Source organism: Pleurodeles waltl, chromosome 11 (genome assembly GCF_031143425.1).
Source record: "Pleurodeles waltl isolate 20211129_DDA chromosome 11, aPleWal1.hap1.20221129, whole genome shotgun sequence".
NCBI lineage: Eukaryota > Metazoa > Chordata > Amphibia > Caudata > Salamandridae > Pleurodeles > Pleurodeles waltl.
This window is the reverse complement of record NC_090450.1, coordinates 562,596,275-562,612,539: the sequence shown is the minus strand read 5'-3', so window position 1 is coordinate 562,612,539 and position 16,265 is coordinate 562,596,275. Positions and strand designations below refer to the sequence as shown.

General features: G+C 45.0%; 1 protein-coding gene across 1 annotated transcript in view; it reads left to right on the top strand.

Moving 5' to 3' along the window:
- LOC138265878 (uncharacterized) overlaps positions 1-16,265 on the top strand; it is a 194,768-nt gene that overhangs the window by 116,061 nt on the left and 62,442 nt on the right. Inside the window, exon 6 of the mRNA XM_069213998.1 lies at positions 2,962-3,061. Within this exon, the coding sequence (XP_069070099.1) occupies positions 2,962-3,061 (100 nt within the window). The remainder of the gene's footprint in view (positions 1-2,961; positions 3,062-16,265) is intronic.

Below are 16,265 nucleotides of genomic sequence, written 5' to 3'. Positions count from 1 at the left end.
CATCAAAACCAATTTGACTACATATTCAAACTTCAAACTGAATAAAAGTTTCAAAGTTTTCTTACAACCGCAAAATCAATATCTCATAAATGGTGCACAAAACTAAGCAATAAACATATATGAAAACCATAGGCTGACCAAAACGGCTAAAGAAATTAAGCCTACTAAACATCAATGCTATTAAACGCTCCAAAAGGATACCAAAATGTAACAAAATTATAATAAGCACATTAAAAACAGATTTCAAAGCAGATGATGTTAACATAAGTAAGTCATCAAAATTCAATGAATGACCATTAGTTTTCAGCGCTGGGCCATCCTTATCTCTAATACGAATTTGGACTTGCATGTGTGGGGACAGTCTAACACACGCAGACAAAACAAAAGAAGACAAAAAAAATCAGTTGATTGGGGTAACTCACTATAAAAGTACACTGGTGTAATCATCTAAGCTGAAAAGGAAACAAACCATGTTTAGATTATACCTCTCCTCGTGGGACAACAGACAGGAGACAGCAGCATCAGGACAATGCAGAACAAGAGCTGCATATAGGGCAAGTCAGCAGTTTAACATTTATTGGGCATACTAGTACTGAATAGCATAAATAATACGACATATATTAGTATGACTTATTACTTCAGAAGACATCTAAGGATCATAGGGATTCAAAAGAAGAGAGAACAGCTACCACATCAAGGGTCATCAGCAAGCTACAACTGACTAAAGGTTTCAGAAGTCTCTCCTTAACTCGAAATGTCCAAGTTCTGACTGGTTGACTGTGTGGACCCACTTTGCGGAAATTAATCAATATTCATTGGTAACCACTGATGCTATCAAGTTTGCAACTATTTTGGATGCAAACTCATCTCAATTAATTTGTACAGTTCGGCCAAAAATATAACATTTATTCATTGATTGCAACTTTACAGTTATTTCCCACATCTCACAGGATGATTCTAACATTTCGCTTATGAATTTAATAAATCTTCCTATCTTGTTCGACAGCTTGAATAAATATTGTTAAATTTGTTATTTACCAAGACTTGTTATGTCCTTAATACTATAGGACATTAACCAACACATCAGCAACTTGGAAATTAATTCAGTGTAAAGGGGATAGAACGAATCAGTACTTTACCTTTACTGATTCAAAAATGAATCTTCAGGCCTAGTCTAGCTAAGAAAACCTAAATATGTTAATGCAATTTATACATATAAATCATGTTGTGAACCTTACAGTTTAAATCAAATATGTTGTAAACATTTGCGACATTAGAAATGATTTAAACATGCGTTTATTTCTCTGCACACATGTAGCTCGCGTTAATATATTATTTTAAATCATATTGGTTTAATACTCATACTTCATTTCTTATATTCTTCTAAGAACAATAGTTTTGATATTAATTCATGCCAGTAGTTTACTCGTATATAAATGCACAACAGCTTTAATGGCAAAATACAATGTCAAATATGAATGTAGATCACATTGTCCACCATATTTCAAACGTGCACACCTTTACATTTCATGTTAATTTCACTCTTAGACTTTTAAACAATGGTTTATAAGTTGGCTTTTGCTAACTTCTATGCCACTAATGTATTAGTAACATTTGATCTCTGCCAATGGGCAAATCATAAAATCTCCCCATGCCTTGAATTCCATTTCTGCACAGGTGATTTGCCAAGTTATATAAATCCTGTATTTTTAATGTAGTCTAAGACGGTGCTTATTTTCATTCATCATCTCCAGGACATTTAACTTGTCAATAAAATAAAATATGCATTTTCCGATGTCTTTGATCAGTTGTCTGTTACCTCACTGTGGTCAGATGACTAATATTGAATTATTAAAACAACCAGGGGAAAATGTACCCCCCAAAAAGAGAAATTGATTAAATGGCTTTGGCGGTCTATAGGCAATGAGGTCCATGCTGTATAATTCTGGACCTTGAAAGGTACTTCTAGTGTATATGTGAACACTTAGGGCCTCATTTTGAGTTAGGTGGATGGGAAAGCCTGTCGACCAAACTCCCGAATGGGTGGCCGCCGACTTTGTGGCGACCTTCCCGCTGGAGATATTACGAGTTTCCCGCTAGGTCAGCGGGCGGAAACCTTAGTTTCTTCTTGCCAGCCTAGGGGGAAACAGGCTGCAGCATTGTCTCCGGGTCATAATCGACTCTATGACAATGCTGTAGTCAACAGGGTGCACCAGCACCCTTTCAATGCTCACTGTCTGCAAAGCAGTCAGTGAACATTTTGAGGGTGCTGGGCAGGGTGGCCCCCTGCCCCTGTTCTCCGCCAGCCTTTTCATGGTGGTGTAACCGCCATGAAAAGGCTGGCAGAGAACAAGGTCGTAATGCACAGGGCAGCACTGCATGCAGCGCTGCCCTGGTGGATTAAGACCTCTGCAACCACCGGGATCATATATCCTGGCAGAGCTAGTGGTTCCCTGGCGGCTTGACTTGTGTACTGTACCCAAACAATCTTAAGCAGAGTTAGGGCTTGGTAGGGTCACCTACCGCAAAAACAATTATGCTTCTCATGGTCATATCTACTTCTTGGTGTTAATGATACTTGAGTGATGGGCCTGTGGCTGATTATTTGCATGGCCTTTTTCCAAATATTGGGCACTATAGAAATCTTTGTAATTAGGAGATTACATGGTAAAAATCTGGCATATTGGCATTTGCCTCTTTTCCACCCAAATCCGATTAATTGTTTACAACACTATTTAGCATCTGTGCCCTTAATGTACTCTGCTATTACAACAGACAAATACAGCCTCCCTCTGCATATTTGTCCTCCATTGTAGATGACTGAGCTCTCTCCAGCTCTCTGGTGGAGTAGTAACACGTATGCATTGTTATTTTGTGTATTCTGTGGTACAATAACTACAGAACTGTAATATTCTTTTGGTCCATTAATGAGCAGTGTTTTGCTCCTACATTCTTTTGTAGATGCTGTTCTGCAAAAACGTTTGCACCAAGCAGAATGCAAGTCCCCAGGACATACTGCGCTGCCTCCCGTTCCCCCACCTCTGCCACCAGGCTCCATTGGGTAAGACCAGGCATATCTAGAACATTAATCAAGATTTTAAAGATGCAATTGTTTCAGCTGGCCAGACCCACTCCCCCATAACCCAGACATTCTCTAAGACATATCTGTCATATAATTTTGGAGAGAAGTGTATCTGAGCATATACAGTAGTGTACATGTGCACTGGTTTCTGTGTTCCCTGATAGTACTTGAACTTTAATATATTCAACTTTTTTTAACGTGTATTCCTTGGCACGATCATACCCATCATGGCTGCCCCACAATATGATAAGATTAACCATTACGCCAGGACCTACAATATGTTCTTTTTTTTTTATTTTTATTTATTGCATTTAGAAATATACAACAACCAAGAAACAATGTAAGGACCATGCCTAGACAGCAAAGGGTCGATGCAAACTGCAAATGTTTCTGTTAAATTCAACAACCTTATTCAAGCAATAAAGGAAGTAACAGGATAAAGTAGTCTCTTATCCCTACACGAACACCCATCAATAAACAAGGCATGAAAACCTAGGAAAAAAGGTAGAAAGATAGAGGAAAAAAGGAAAACGAGAGGGAGGGAAATTTAAAACAAAAAAAAAAACATTGTCGCAAAACAGTCCTGAAGAGGGGATCAGGTCATATGTACGCCTCCAAAGGAGGCCGAGCACCGCTAAATAAAGTAGAAGGGAGGCACAAGAGGCTAATCAGCTCCCCCAGAGCGGGCTGCCAGGTACTTCATCAAGGGAGACTATATACCGCGTGGGGATCCTTCCAGCATCAGCTCCCAATAGGTCGCCAACTGTTCCTGACAATATGCAGCATCCTTCGGCCAATCCGCACCGCAAGGCGCACGCCCCGGACCCCAGCACATTGCCACCCTACGCTTTGCAAGCAGCAACAGCAAACCCACTAACCTTCGAAAGGCAGTGGGGACCTCCCGTACATAACCCAGAAGCGCCACCTCAGGAGTGCGTGGCAGCTCCAGGCCCGTCATCTCGTCAAGCACACCCAACACCTCAGACCAGTATTTATGCAGCACCCTGCAGTCCAACTCCAAATGCAAAAAGCCCACCTCCAAAGCCGAACACCGTTAGCAGTGAGCATCCACTCGCAGACCCATTCTTTTCAGTCTCCTAGGCGTTTAATAAACCCGCTGTAGAAAATTTTAATGTATGAGGTGAAGCCTGTAGTTAAGAGAAAGCGCCTTCATCTGGGTGCAGCAATAACTCAATTTCTCCTCAGGAATAGACACAGCCAACTCCGCCTCCCAGCGCACGCAAGCCCTGGATTCAACAAAAGGCGTGGTACTTTGCAAACAAACATATAAACATGGTAAGCCAGCGAGAGGATTGCGCCGTGTATAGTAACTGCAGCGCCTGGCAACATGGAGGCTCCACTGGGAAGCAGGAGTACCACTCCCGCAGCAAAGCCTGTGTTCTTTAAAAAAAAAAAAAAAAAAAAATTGTCTATGAATCGCAGTCTCACTGTGATCGCCCAACGCAGTTTCCAGCGAGACAAACGTCCTGGCCAGGAACCAATCTCCAAGCGTAGTCTTATCTAACTCCTGGAGTCATTCAGAAAGCTGACCATCCTCCAAGGGGGACAGGCCCACCACATCCCGCACTGGCATCGACGGTGCAAATACATCCCGCAACCCAGCCCGTCGCAGTAAAGAAGACCAGGCCCATCCCGAGCACGCCACATTGTCTACGCCACGGCGACGGGGTCGAGGCGGCCCACCAACCACCCCACCCAACCACAAGAACTTAGGCAACACCTCCATCTTGGCTATCGCAGTTCGTCCAGGCAGCGAAAGCGGCAGTGAACTCCAAATCGCCACTCTTTTCTCCAGCCACACAACCGCCGCACCATAATTAGCTGGCCAGAGCTTGTCCACCCTCCGGCTAAGCCAGACACCCAAATATCGCACCCGTCAGTCTGCCCAATATACGGGGTAGCCAGAGGAACACCACACAATACCAACAGTTAAGGGCGGCACCACCAACTCGGACCAGTTGATCATAATCCCAGAGATCCGACCAAAATGGACCACTTCATCCAGCAGGATATGAAGATGAAGCCGTGAGTCATGGACATAAAGCGCAACATCATCCGCATAAAAGAAAATCAAAACCGGGCGCTGCCGATACGCCAACCCCCTAAGATAGCCACCGCAAAAAGAAGCAGTGAGAGTGGGCAACCCTGACGAGTTCCCCGAGCAATCTAAATACTCTGAAAGCGACCCGTTGACCCTCAAATGAGCAGTCGGCTTGGAGTACAGCAGACGAATCAGCTGAAGGAATCGGGCGCTAAGGATCACTCTGGCCCGCAGAGCAAACATGTACGTCCAGGCCAGTGAGTCAAACGCCTTTGCAACATCCAAGAAAACCGCCACCGCACGATCCTCAGGCCCGAGCATATGGGAAATCTCAAAAAAAGTACGCGATTATGAGAGGGTGAGTGACCGGGCACAAAACCTGATTAGTCCAACAATATCAGGGACGGAAGCAGGGGCTGCAGTCGTGTCACAATAAGTTTCACCAAGATTTTAGTGTCTACGTTTATGAGTGAGAGTGGCCGGTAAGAGTCACACCTGCTAGGATCTTTCCCAGGTTTCAGAATCGTCACTATAGGAGCTTCCCGCAGCGAAGGCGGGAGTACACCACCCTCAAGTGCTTCAGCATAATCCTCAAGAAGACGTGGCGCCAGAACATCAGCATATACCTTATAGAAGGCAGGCATCAGCCCATCCAAACCCGGGGCCTTGTCACCGGGGAGGCTACCTATTTCCTGAATCACATCATCAGAAGGGGACGTCCAGATATTGCATGTGTGAATCTTGGAGCCAAAGCAGACTAATCTCCTCAAAGTAACTGATGGCATCTGAAGCAGACATTCCCGGGTACTCGGTGTACAGATCCGAGTAGAAGTCAGTCATAACGTGCTGAACCTCTGCCGTACCCATGCACAGTGTCCCGTTCCCCCCCCCCGAGTCAACGAGTTCAACAACCTAGTTCCTGATCCATGGCTTGCGGAGTATAGCTGCCATCTTCCCAGCCCGCTCACCCTCGCCATACTGCCGCACCAGGGCCTACAATATGTTAATGCGGACAATATCACATCATGTGTCTCTGCAATGTCATGAGCTGGTAATGCAGGGTCCTGTCTTAATGCAGGTCTGGGTGCCCTAGCTGCCCCACAATATGTCAAGAATTATCACCATTGTGCAATGGCTGTCCATGATATGGCAAGCATTGGCACCCCTACCAGGGTGAACAATATTCCATGGTTGGGCACCATTATGCAGAGAATGCCCACAACACTCCATACACTGTTGTCCATCATTACTTCATGTCTAGACACTATTAAACTTTTGAGTCACATATGCTAAGAATGACCACTATTCTGTCAGGATCCTCACTACGTTAGATGAGCACCATTGTACCATGGATGGCACATTTATACTAACGCCACGATTTTACCATTGTGTGCAATGAGCAGTCTGCCATCGGTGCCCACAAGTTGCCAGGAATTGCCCTCATTGTAAGTGTATCAGATGTTTACCAGGGTTTGCAATGTGTTGTCATTCCATGAATGCCCAAAAGTTCCCAGTGATTGCCACCACTGTCTAGACTTGGATTTTACCAGGAGTGGTCATCTGGCCTTAGGTGCCCACGACTTGCAAAAATACCACTATGGTGAAGCCAGAATTCTACCAGTGGTGGGCAGTGCATAATCATCACAGATGGGCACAAGAGGATGGGTGCTGGCAACAACACTCGCACTCCTCATGCATGCACTTACTCGTATACAGGCACACACTTGTGAATACACACACAAAGCATCAATGTGTTTTCTAAACCCATCAGCTGTTGGTGAAGCTGTCCAGCATCTTGCTTCTGCTCCAGACTGAGGCTTCTTAGTCACTTGGCCTGTTTCTGCACCCAACTGGTGCTCCTGACCATTCTGAAATCATCTAGTGGCTTTGTAGAGGGTGCAACAGTAGTGAATGTGGCCATCTCATGGGGGATCCTGGGGATCTAGGTGTGGAGGCATACGGGAACAACAGATGTGTGTGTGGGAGCTTGCCAAAAGGAGTAGGAGCAGGGCACGAGTCCAGAGTACACACAGGTAGACTGCGTCTACCCACTATTTTCACAGGGCGAACTCTGTCTACACTGCCAAGAGTTTGGGCCCCACAGAAATATGTTAAGCTTGTTTCGGTGTCATTTTCAAACACCTGGACACATTTAGCAGCCTGCACATTGTATGCTTTCATTTCAAGCAGCAACGTGCAGGTTGCAGGGGGCTTAGTCAGATTCCTTCAGGTCCCATAACAAAGGCCAAATGTAATGGACCATCAGGGTTCCTTTTGTTGAATTATCCTGACTTGGCACTCTTGAGAGCCTAACACCTAAATGCAATGGAGGGAAAACAAAGGCACACAACTTGTGATCACTTCACAGGTGTGAGAAAGTAGCCTCTTTCTAGCATGGTTATCCCCACTTTTGGCCTGTTTGTCAGTGTGTTTTGACTGTGTCACTGGGATCTTGCTAGTCAGGACCACAGTTCTTGTGGTTTGTGGCCTACTTGTCGGTATGTTTCAATGTTTAAGTCAGTATGCTTTACTTACTATGTCACTGGGATCCTGCTAACCAGGACCCCAGTGCTCATGCTCTCTCTGGTTCCAAATTTGTCCTTACATACTGGTAACCCAGTATTTCACTCCAAATTGGCCTACTGGACCCCCCCCCCCCCCTTATCAATCCCTAGTATATGTTACCTAGGTACCTAGGGCATTGGGGTTCCAGGGGATCCCTATGGGCTGCAGCATTTCTTTTGCCACCCATAGGGAGCCCATGCAAAGGCTTCTACAGGACTGCCATTGCAGCCTATGTGGAATAGTGCATGCACTTTTTCACAGCCATTTTCACTGGACCAGGTCGATTATAAGTCACCTATATGTCAGAGCTTCTGACCCTGAAGGCTGGGTGCCAAGTACCTGTTTGAGGGCACTCCTGCACTAGCAGAGGTGCCCCCACATCGTCCAGGCCCATTTTCCCAGACTTCGTGAGTGCGGGAACACCATTTTAAGTGTGCACCAGACATAGGTCAATACTTATGTACAGCTTCACAATGATAACTCTGTATATGGCCATGTAAGGTGTCTAACAACTGGGAATTGTACCCTAATACTCATTCCAGTATTGGTTGCACAATCCCATGCACTCTGGGGGCTCCATAGTGGACCCCCATTGCTGCCATACCAGCCTTTTGTGGTTTTCCGGGCAGTCCAGCTGCTGCCACCTCACAGACAGGCTTCTGCCCTCCTGGGGCTGGAGCAGCTCAATCCCAGGAAGGTAGAACAATGCATTTCCTTTAGGAGAGGGGTGTTACACCCTCTCCTTTTGGAATTGTGTGTTACAGGATAGTGCCCTCCTTGTATAATCAGTCTACACTGGTTCAGGGACCCGGAGTCCCTGCTCTGGCGTGAAACTGGACAAAGAAAAGGGGAGTGACCACTCCCCTGTCCATCACCACCTCAGAGGTGGTGCCCAGAGCACCTCCAGAGTGTCCCTGGGTTTTGCCATCTTGGATTCCAAGGTGGTGGGGCACTCTGGGAGCATCTATGTGGCTAGTGCCAGAAGGTGAAGTCGGAGACCCCTCCTGATAGGTGCTTACCTGGTTAGGTGACAAATTCCCCTCTCAGGGCTATTTGGGGTCTCTCATGTAGGTGTTTCATCAGATTTGGATTGCAAGACTCCAGCAGGAATCCTCTGCATCCTTTACTTCATCTTCTACCAACAGATCAACCGCTGACTGCTCCAGGAACTCTACAAAACTGCAACAAAAAAGCTAAGATGACTTCTGCAACATTGTATCTTCAGCTCCTGCCAGCAACTGCAACAGTTTCCAGGTCGTACATCCTCCAAGCCTGTCTTCAGCCTGCACCAGAAGAACCAAAGGAATCTCCAGTGGAGTGACTAAGTCCCTTCCCTTCTTCAGCAGGCACCTCTCTACAGCAATGACCAGTGGCTTGGGTCCCCTCTTCAAACAACATGCGTAGATCCAGTGGCGCAGGTGGTGGACTAAAGTGACTCCAACAGTCCCAACGTCCAGCTGTCCAAATTTGGTGGCGGTAAGAGCTTGCCTCCCCATGCAAGACAGTACCCACGTGCACTGCGTGACTTTCAGTTGCCAAGGCTTGTGTGCAACCTTCCAAGAAATTGTTCTTGCACAGCACAGCACAGCTTATGCCCCCAGCACTCCATCCTGTGATGCACAGCTTCCTGAGTGGTTCTCCGGCGGCATTGGAATCCCTTGTCATGCTGCGTGGGCATCCATTTGCACCTCCTTTGTCCTTGTGCTGTGTGACTCCTGTGCGCACTGCCTGGTCTTCTGAGGTGCTGAGAGCCCCCTCTGTCTCTTCCTCCTGGGTAGAGACCATCAGGTCCCTCCTGCTCCTGGGCAGCACAATTTTCCACCAACCACGTGTTTTGCCTGAGCCAAAGCTTGTTGGTGGAATCACCCAGACTGCATTAATCTATCCGGCGTGGGACATCTGCACCAACCAGGAATCCGTATGTCTTCTTTGGTGCAATACTGACTTTCTCTTCTCACCGGTGGTTCTTCTTTTGCACCTTCATCTGGGTTAGCAGGGGCTCCTGTTCCCCTGGACTCGTCATCGGTTCTTGGACTTGGTCCCCTTGTTCCACAGGTCTCCAGGTCCAGGAATTCATTGTTGGTGTCTTGCAGTCTCTTCTGGTTCTTGCATTATCTTCTATCACAACTTCTAGTGTGTTTTAGGAAACTTGTTGTGTTATACTCCTGCTTTCCTGGGGTGGGGTATTTTACTTACCTTTGGTGTTTTCTTACACTCCTAGCACCCCTCTACACGCTACACTTGCCTAGGTGGGAAACAGACTTTCGCATTCCACTATTTTAGTATATGGTTTGTGTTCCCCCCTAGGCCCATTGCAACCTATTGTGATTTTCATGTTGCCCACATTTCTGACTATTTATTTACCTGTTTTTGGGTACTAGTGTATATATTGTGTAACTTGCTTTCCACCTAAGGGAGTACAGTCTCCAAAGTATTTTTGGCATTGTGTGACGACTAAAATAAAGTACCTTTATTTTTGTAACACTGAGTATAGTCTTTCATGTGCGTACTGTGTAACTACAGTGGTATTGCAAGAGCTTTGCATGTCTCCTAGTTCAGCCTTGGCTGCTCTGCCTACAGCTACTTCTAGACAGCCTGGCTTCTAGACACGGACTATTTCACTAATAAGGGATAATTGGACCTGGTTTAAGGTGTAAGTACCTTTGGTGCCCACTACAAACCAGGCCAGCCTCCTACAGCAGGTACTTGAGAGGCATGCTTTTGACTTTATTCAGTTCCTGTATATAAGACATATGTGTGCACTGTTAGAATGTCAGATGTGTTGGTCCGTACTAGTATTTACACAAATAATAATTTAAATAGCACCATTTTGTTTATTTCTTTTATAGCACCACTCATCCCAATGCAGGGTGTCAGAGCACTTTACATCACACATAGATTTTATTCATTGTCAATAAATTGTGTGTATAAATCAATGTACTGGAGTTTCATAAGACAGTGAGGGTTAAGAGGCGCAAGAGTCGCATGTTTTTCATAGCTCACTAGATGGATTACAATTTATGAACTGCAAGTAACAAAATGATCTGTGTTAAAAGCAGTAACCCACTTACCCAATCAAATAAAATAAAAATCTGTTATCTGCATGTTACACTATGTGCTTTGTAGGAGACAAATTAACCCAATATGATACTTTGAAAACCTGGGACTAGAAAAACACAGATCTATCCAGCAAATCTATTAACCCACCAGAGTTATCTTACCATTATTATTTCCTGAGATTTAGTTGCCACACAAAGATCTATGCCGCAGATACATTAACTCCATAAGATATATTAAAATGCAGACTTTACAACCAATTAAGCACAGCATGTTTACTGCCATGTTTCCCCTTGTTGCCAGTTTTCTTTGTGGCAGGATTTTAAAAATAAATGCAAAGGTTGAGGCCCAGATTATGCATTGGAGTCTTTTGGCACAACCCAGACACAAAATCTCATTTGTTAAATATTGTAATGTGCTCAAATGTACAAATGATAGACCTGCTAAACATGTGTGAGGTCTTCAGATCTGATGTCAGTATCTGTGAGGTATGGGTTTTGATTCCAGTTTGTGTGATTCCATGTGCGATGTCGCATGCCATGATGTCAAATGTATACTGCCTAATTTGGTTAATACCCCGACTTTTTTTTTTTCTTTCTTTGTTCGGGCTTCTGCCCTGAGTAGGAGCAGAGGTAGAAGTGGAAAGGATCTGAGAGGCACAACATTCCCATACTTTTTTGATTTATGACACAGTTCCCCTTCATTTTGTTAAAACACCACTGAGAGGTATTTCTGATAGATTGAATGCTTCGGCTGAAGTGTCATTCAATGAGTCTTGTGCTGTGAAATCAAAGCAGGGCAGACAGCTGAACAAGCCTTCCTGCCTGCCAGGGTTCCTGCCGTATGAAAGGAATGCAAATGAGTGCTAGGAGTTAATCAGCAAATGTAAAGGATACTTGGTAGCTGATACTGACTTTAATTGAACGAATTACGCAAAGCTTTGTAATGACAAAGAGGTCTTTTTGAGTGGTAGTGCAAAGAGAACTGAGCTGTGAAGTGTGCGCTTTTAATTGTAATTGTATTTACGTAGCGATTACTACCCCTAAAGTGGTGTTAAAGGGGCAGTTATGTAAAATAAATTATTACATACAGTCTGGGTATTGCTAAAACTGTATTTGGAAGCACCATTTTATCTTGAACCTTGTGCATTTTGTAGCAGTCTATCTTATACTGTGTGTAATGCGAGTTTAAAATAAGGACTTACATATTCACAGTGCTTTCTGTCACAAACTGAAAACTCATAGCTCCAAAAATACAAATCACTATTCTCCACTGCACCAACAAAGATTAATTTTTGTGGCTTTCTGGTTCAAACCACGCCTCTGTAGTACATTACCCAGTAGAGGTTTCATAATGTACTATAGTCAATTTCCCACTGAGTAACATCTTCCGCTTGTTTACATTTTATTTAAGCTGTGCATTATTTTATATGTAGCTACCTGACGGTGAAAGACCAAAACGATTTACAGAATGTGTGTGTATGTATGTATGTGTGTGTATATATATGTATGTATATATATATATATATATATATATATATATATATATATAATTATTTTTTTTTTTTTTTTTTTTTTTTTTTTTTACGCTGCACCTTTGACCCTGCCCCACTCTCACTAACCCTGCCTCCTTTGCACAAAGCATCACAGTTCCCATACTTTTTTTTTTTTAATGCACTTTGCCCGTTGAGCAGTAGGGAGTGCCTTACGAAAGAATGCACGGACGAGAGGCTGGGAATGTAAGAACTGTAGGGAGGGCCTAGCTGAAAAGCCCGCAGGTGTAAGAGTAGGGGCTGTGTGGGATTTGGGTACTGGTTAAGGGGAGTTCCAGATGTTCTTTGACAGTCAGTGGCATTGGGGATTTCTTGATTCACTCCAGTGGGAGAAGTTCTTGAGGGATTGCTGCTTTCATCTTCTCTTTTTTTTTTTTTTTTTTTTTGCAAGAATGACTAGCAGTAGAATGGTTTTATCACCACTCAGTTTAACTTTTGGTATGCAGTTAGGTTTTTCCCACCTGCTTATCAACCTTGACGAGGTACCAGATTTGCCTCCAGGCACTGCAATCTGGTGCCATTGAGGTGAACCCATGAAAGCAGCACATGTTCCAAAGAGGGCTTTCGGGTCGACCTCACATCATCCTGGTTATAATGCAGAGGACATCAAACTTTGGTGCTCAGCCATTTCAGTGGCGCAAAACCTACAACTAAAAATGTGCCTGCTCTTGAACTGTATCACGTGGTGGTGACAAAGTTTTTGCCTTCTGCAGTGAAGCAAAGGAAGAGGATTTAATTGAAGTGTGGTGGGGTGAATGAGTGGATGTCTAAAATTGAAGTAATAATTATATTTTATAAGATTGTCAACTACTCCTTCAGATACGACATTCCACCCCTCTTCTTTCCCATTATGGTTAAGTGCATCGTGGGATTTTCAGTCATGGTTTGTTTCAAACAAATGAATTTGCTAACCTACTTATCCGTTATCTGTAATAGAAAACTCTAGCAATGGGGCATGGTGTCCCTTATGACAAGGATTTTTAACGTGATACGATTGGAGGATTCCAGAGTCTGTTATGCAACTTATTTTTGCATCACATAGTGAAACCCAAAAAATGACTGACAAACTGAAGGGAGCGAGCATATATTAGCACCCCTCACTCTGTCCCTACTGATTTTTAAATAACCCACGATGTGCAAACACCAAATCCACCAGCTGCCTAAAGGTGTTGTATAATAGATTCCAAAAGCCTAAATGGTGTTGCACCATCCCAATATCAACAAAATCAACTAAGAAAGTCCAATCATTCGTTTATCCTTTATTCAGTTCTTCTGTGATTCTTGATTTCAACAAATACAGCATTAAAACACAGCCTGCCAACACATTTCGTCTACAGCAGTAGACTTCTTCAGGCCATGAGTGATTCTATAATATTAAGAACACTATGGCAATCTAGTAAGAATATCCACATTACTGAGTGTAGGAGTCTGGCCTGGTTTGTAGTGGGTACCTTGGGTACTTCCACCGGGTCCAGTTATCCCTTATTAGTGAAATTTAGTAGTGTTCTAGCAGCTTAGGCTGATAGAGGTAGCTATAGCAGAGCAGCTTAGGCCGAACTAGGAGACATGCAAAGCTCCTGCAATACCACTTATAATCACATAGTACATATACACAAGTAAAGACAATACTCAGTGTTACCAAAAAAGGTAGTTTATTTGGGTGACACAGTACCAAAAATGTCTTTGAGGCAATACTCCTTCTGGAGGTATTATACACAATATATACACTAGACACCAAAATAAGGTAAGTAATTAGACATAGGATAATGCAAACTCTTGGAAATGCTTTAGAATGAAATGGGAGAACATAGGTCTAGGGGCAACACAAAGCATATACTAAAAGTGGAATGCGAATAACTAATTCCCCCCTAGACAAGTGTAGTGTGTGCAGAATTGCTGGGAGAGTAAGAATACAGTAAAGGTAAGTAAATTACCCCACCCCAGAGCCCAGAAAAGCAGGAGTAAAGTACTGCAAGTTTCCTTGGGACACACTACAAGTCGTGATTAGAGTTATTGCAAGAACCAACCAACCAAGACTGCAAACAACAAATGGTGGATTTCTGGACCTGAAGACCTGCAAAGGAAGTATACCAAGTCCAGAAGTCGAAAGAAGTTCCAGGAAGGACAGGAGCCCCTGCCAACCCAGAACAGGGTGCAAAGGAAGAGTCCCCAGTTGGACGAAGACTGCAGAAATGCAACCTAGGAAGATGTCGGTGGATTCCTGCATGAAGCACTGGATGTCCCACGGAGAGAAGTTGGATGCAGGTGGGTTTTGACACTGGATTCCTCCAACAAGCCTTGGTTCCGGCAAAGTCACGTTTTGTGTCAAATGGGTGCTATCTGGACCCAGGAGGGGCTAGGGGGGCCTCAACTCTGTGTGAGGAGGAAGAGGGGGCTCTCAGCACTTCAGAGAGCCCTCAGCACACCAGATAGCACTCACGGGAGTCCCAGGACACAGGGACAAAGGAGGTGCAAAATGCAGTTGGTGCAGCACTACAAAGGAAGGTCTCATGCCGCCGGAGAACTCAGCGAGTTGAGCGTCGCAGGATAGAGTGTTTGTTTGGGACCTGGGCGAGGCTGTGCACTGAGGAATTTTGCGAATAGTGCACAGAGGCCTCAGGAGGTGAAGATGTGGTGCACAGGGGTACTGTCGTTCTCGGGAAGGCAAGGTCTTACCTCCTCCAAATTGGGACAGCAGGACCTCAGGACAGTCTGTCGATGGGGTACACCCTCTGTGTTCCAAGGAGCACGCTCGTAGCCAGGAGAGCAGTCCAAGAGAACATGTCAACTTAGAAGGTGCCTGCAAGAGCAGGGGAGTGACTCAGTCACCCCACGGGCGATTTCTTCGGTCCTTCTGGTGCAGGGTGAAGACAGGGAGTCCTCAGATCGTGCACACCGTGGAAACTGTTGCAGTTGCTGGCTGGAGATGAAGTTGCAGAGGAAAAGTATCCCTTCTGGATACTTTTTTGCTGTTACAGCGGTTCCTGGAGCAGGCTGCGGTTGATCCGAGGTCAGAGGATGGAAGTAGTATTTGCAGAGGATTCCTGATGGAAACGTGCAAGTAGAATCTGAAGAGAACCGACAGGAGAGATCCTAAATAGCCCTGAGAGGGGGATTGGCTACCTTTTCATGTATTGACCTATCAAAATGTGTTTCTGACGTCACCTGCTGGCACTGGCCACTCAGAGGCCTCCAGAGTGTCCCCACACCTTGCAAAGCAAGATTGCTGAAGTCTGGGACACACCGTATGAGCTCTGGGCACCACCCCTGGGGTGGTGATGGACAGGGGGGTGGTCACTCCCCTTTCCTTTGTTCAGTTTCATGCCAGAGCAGGGACAAGGAGTCCCTGAACCGTTGTAGACTGGCTTATGCAGGGAGGGCACCATCTATGCCCTTCAAAGCATTTCCAGAGGCTGGGGGAGGCTACCTGTAACACCTATTTCCAAAGGGAGAGGGTGTAACACCCTGCTCCCTGAGGAAATGCTTTGTTCTGTCTTCCTGGGACTGAGCTGCTCAGACCCCAGGAGGGCAGAACCCTGTCTGTGAGGTGGCAGCAGCTGCAGCTGCATTGCACTCCTGAGAGCTGGTTTGGCAGTACTGGGGGTCCATGGTGGAGCCCCCAGGATGCATGGAATTGGCTCCCCAATACCAGATTTGGAATGGGGGGAGGATTCCATGATCTTCGACACCATACATGGCCATATTCGGGGTTACCATTGTGAACCTACATATAGGTATTGACCTTTATGTAGTGCACGGGTGTAATGGCGTCCCTGCAAATCACAAAGTTCCGCTAATTGGTGTGAACTATGTGGGGGTACCTTTGCTAGTGCAAGGGTGCCCTCACACTTAGTAACTTTGCACCTAGCCTTCATTAAATAAAGGTTAGACATATAGGTGACTTATACGTTACCTAAGTGCAGTGAAAATGGCTGTGAAATAATCTG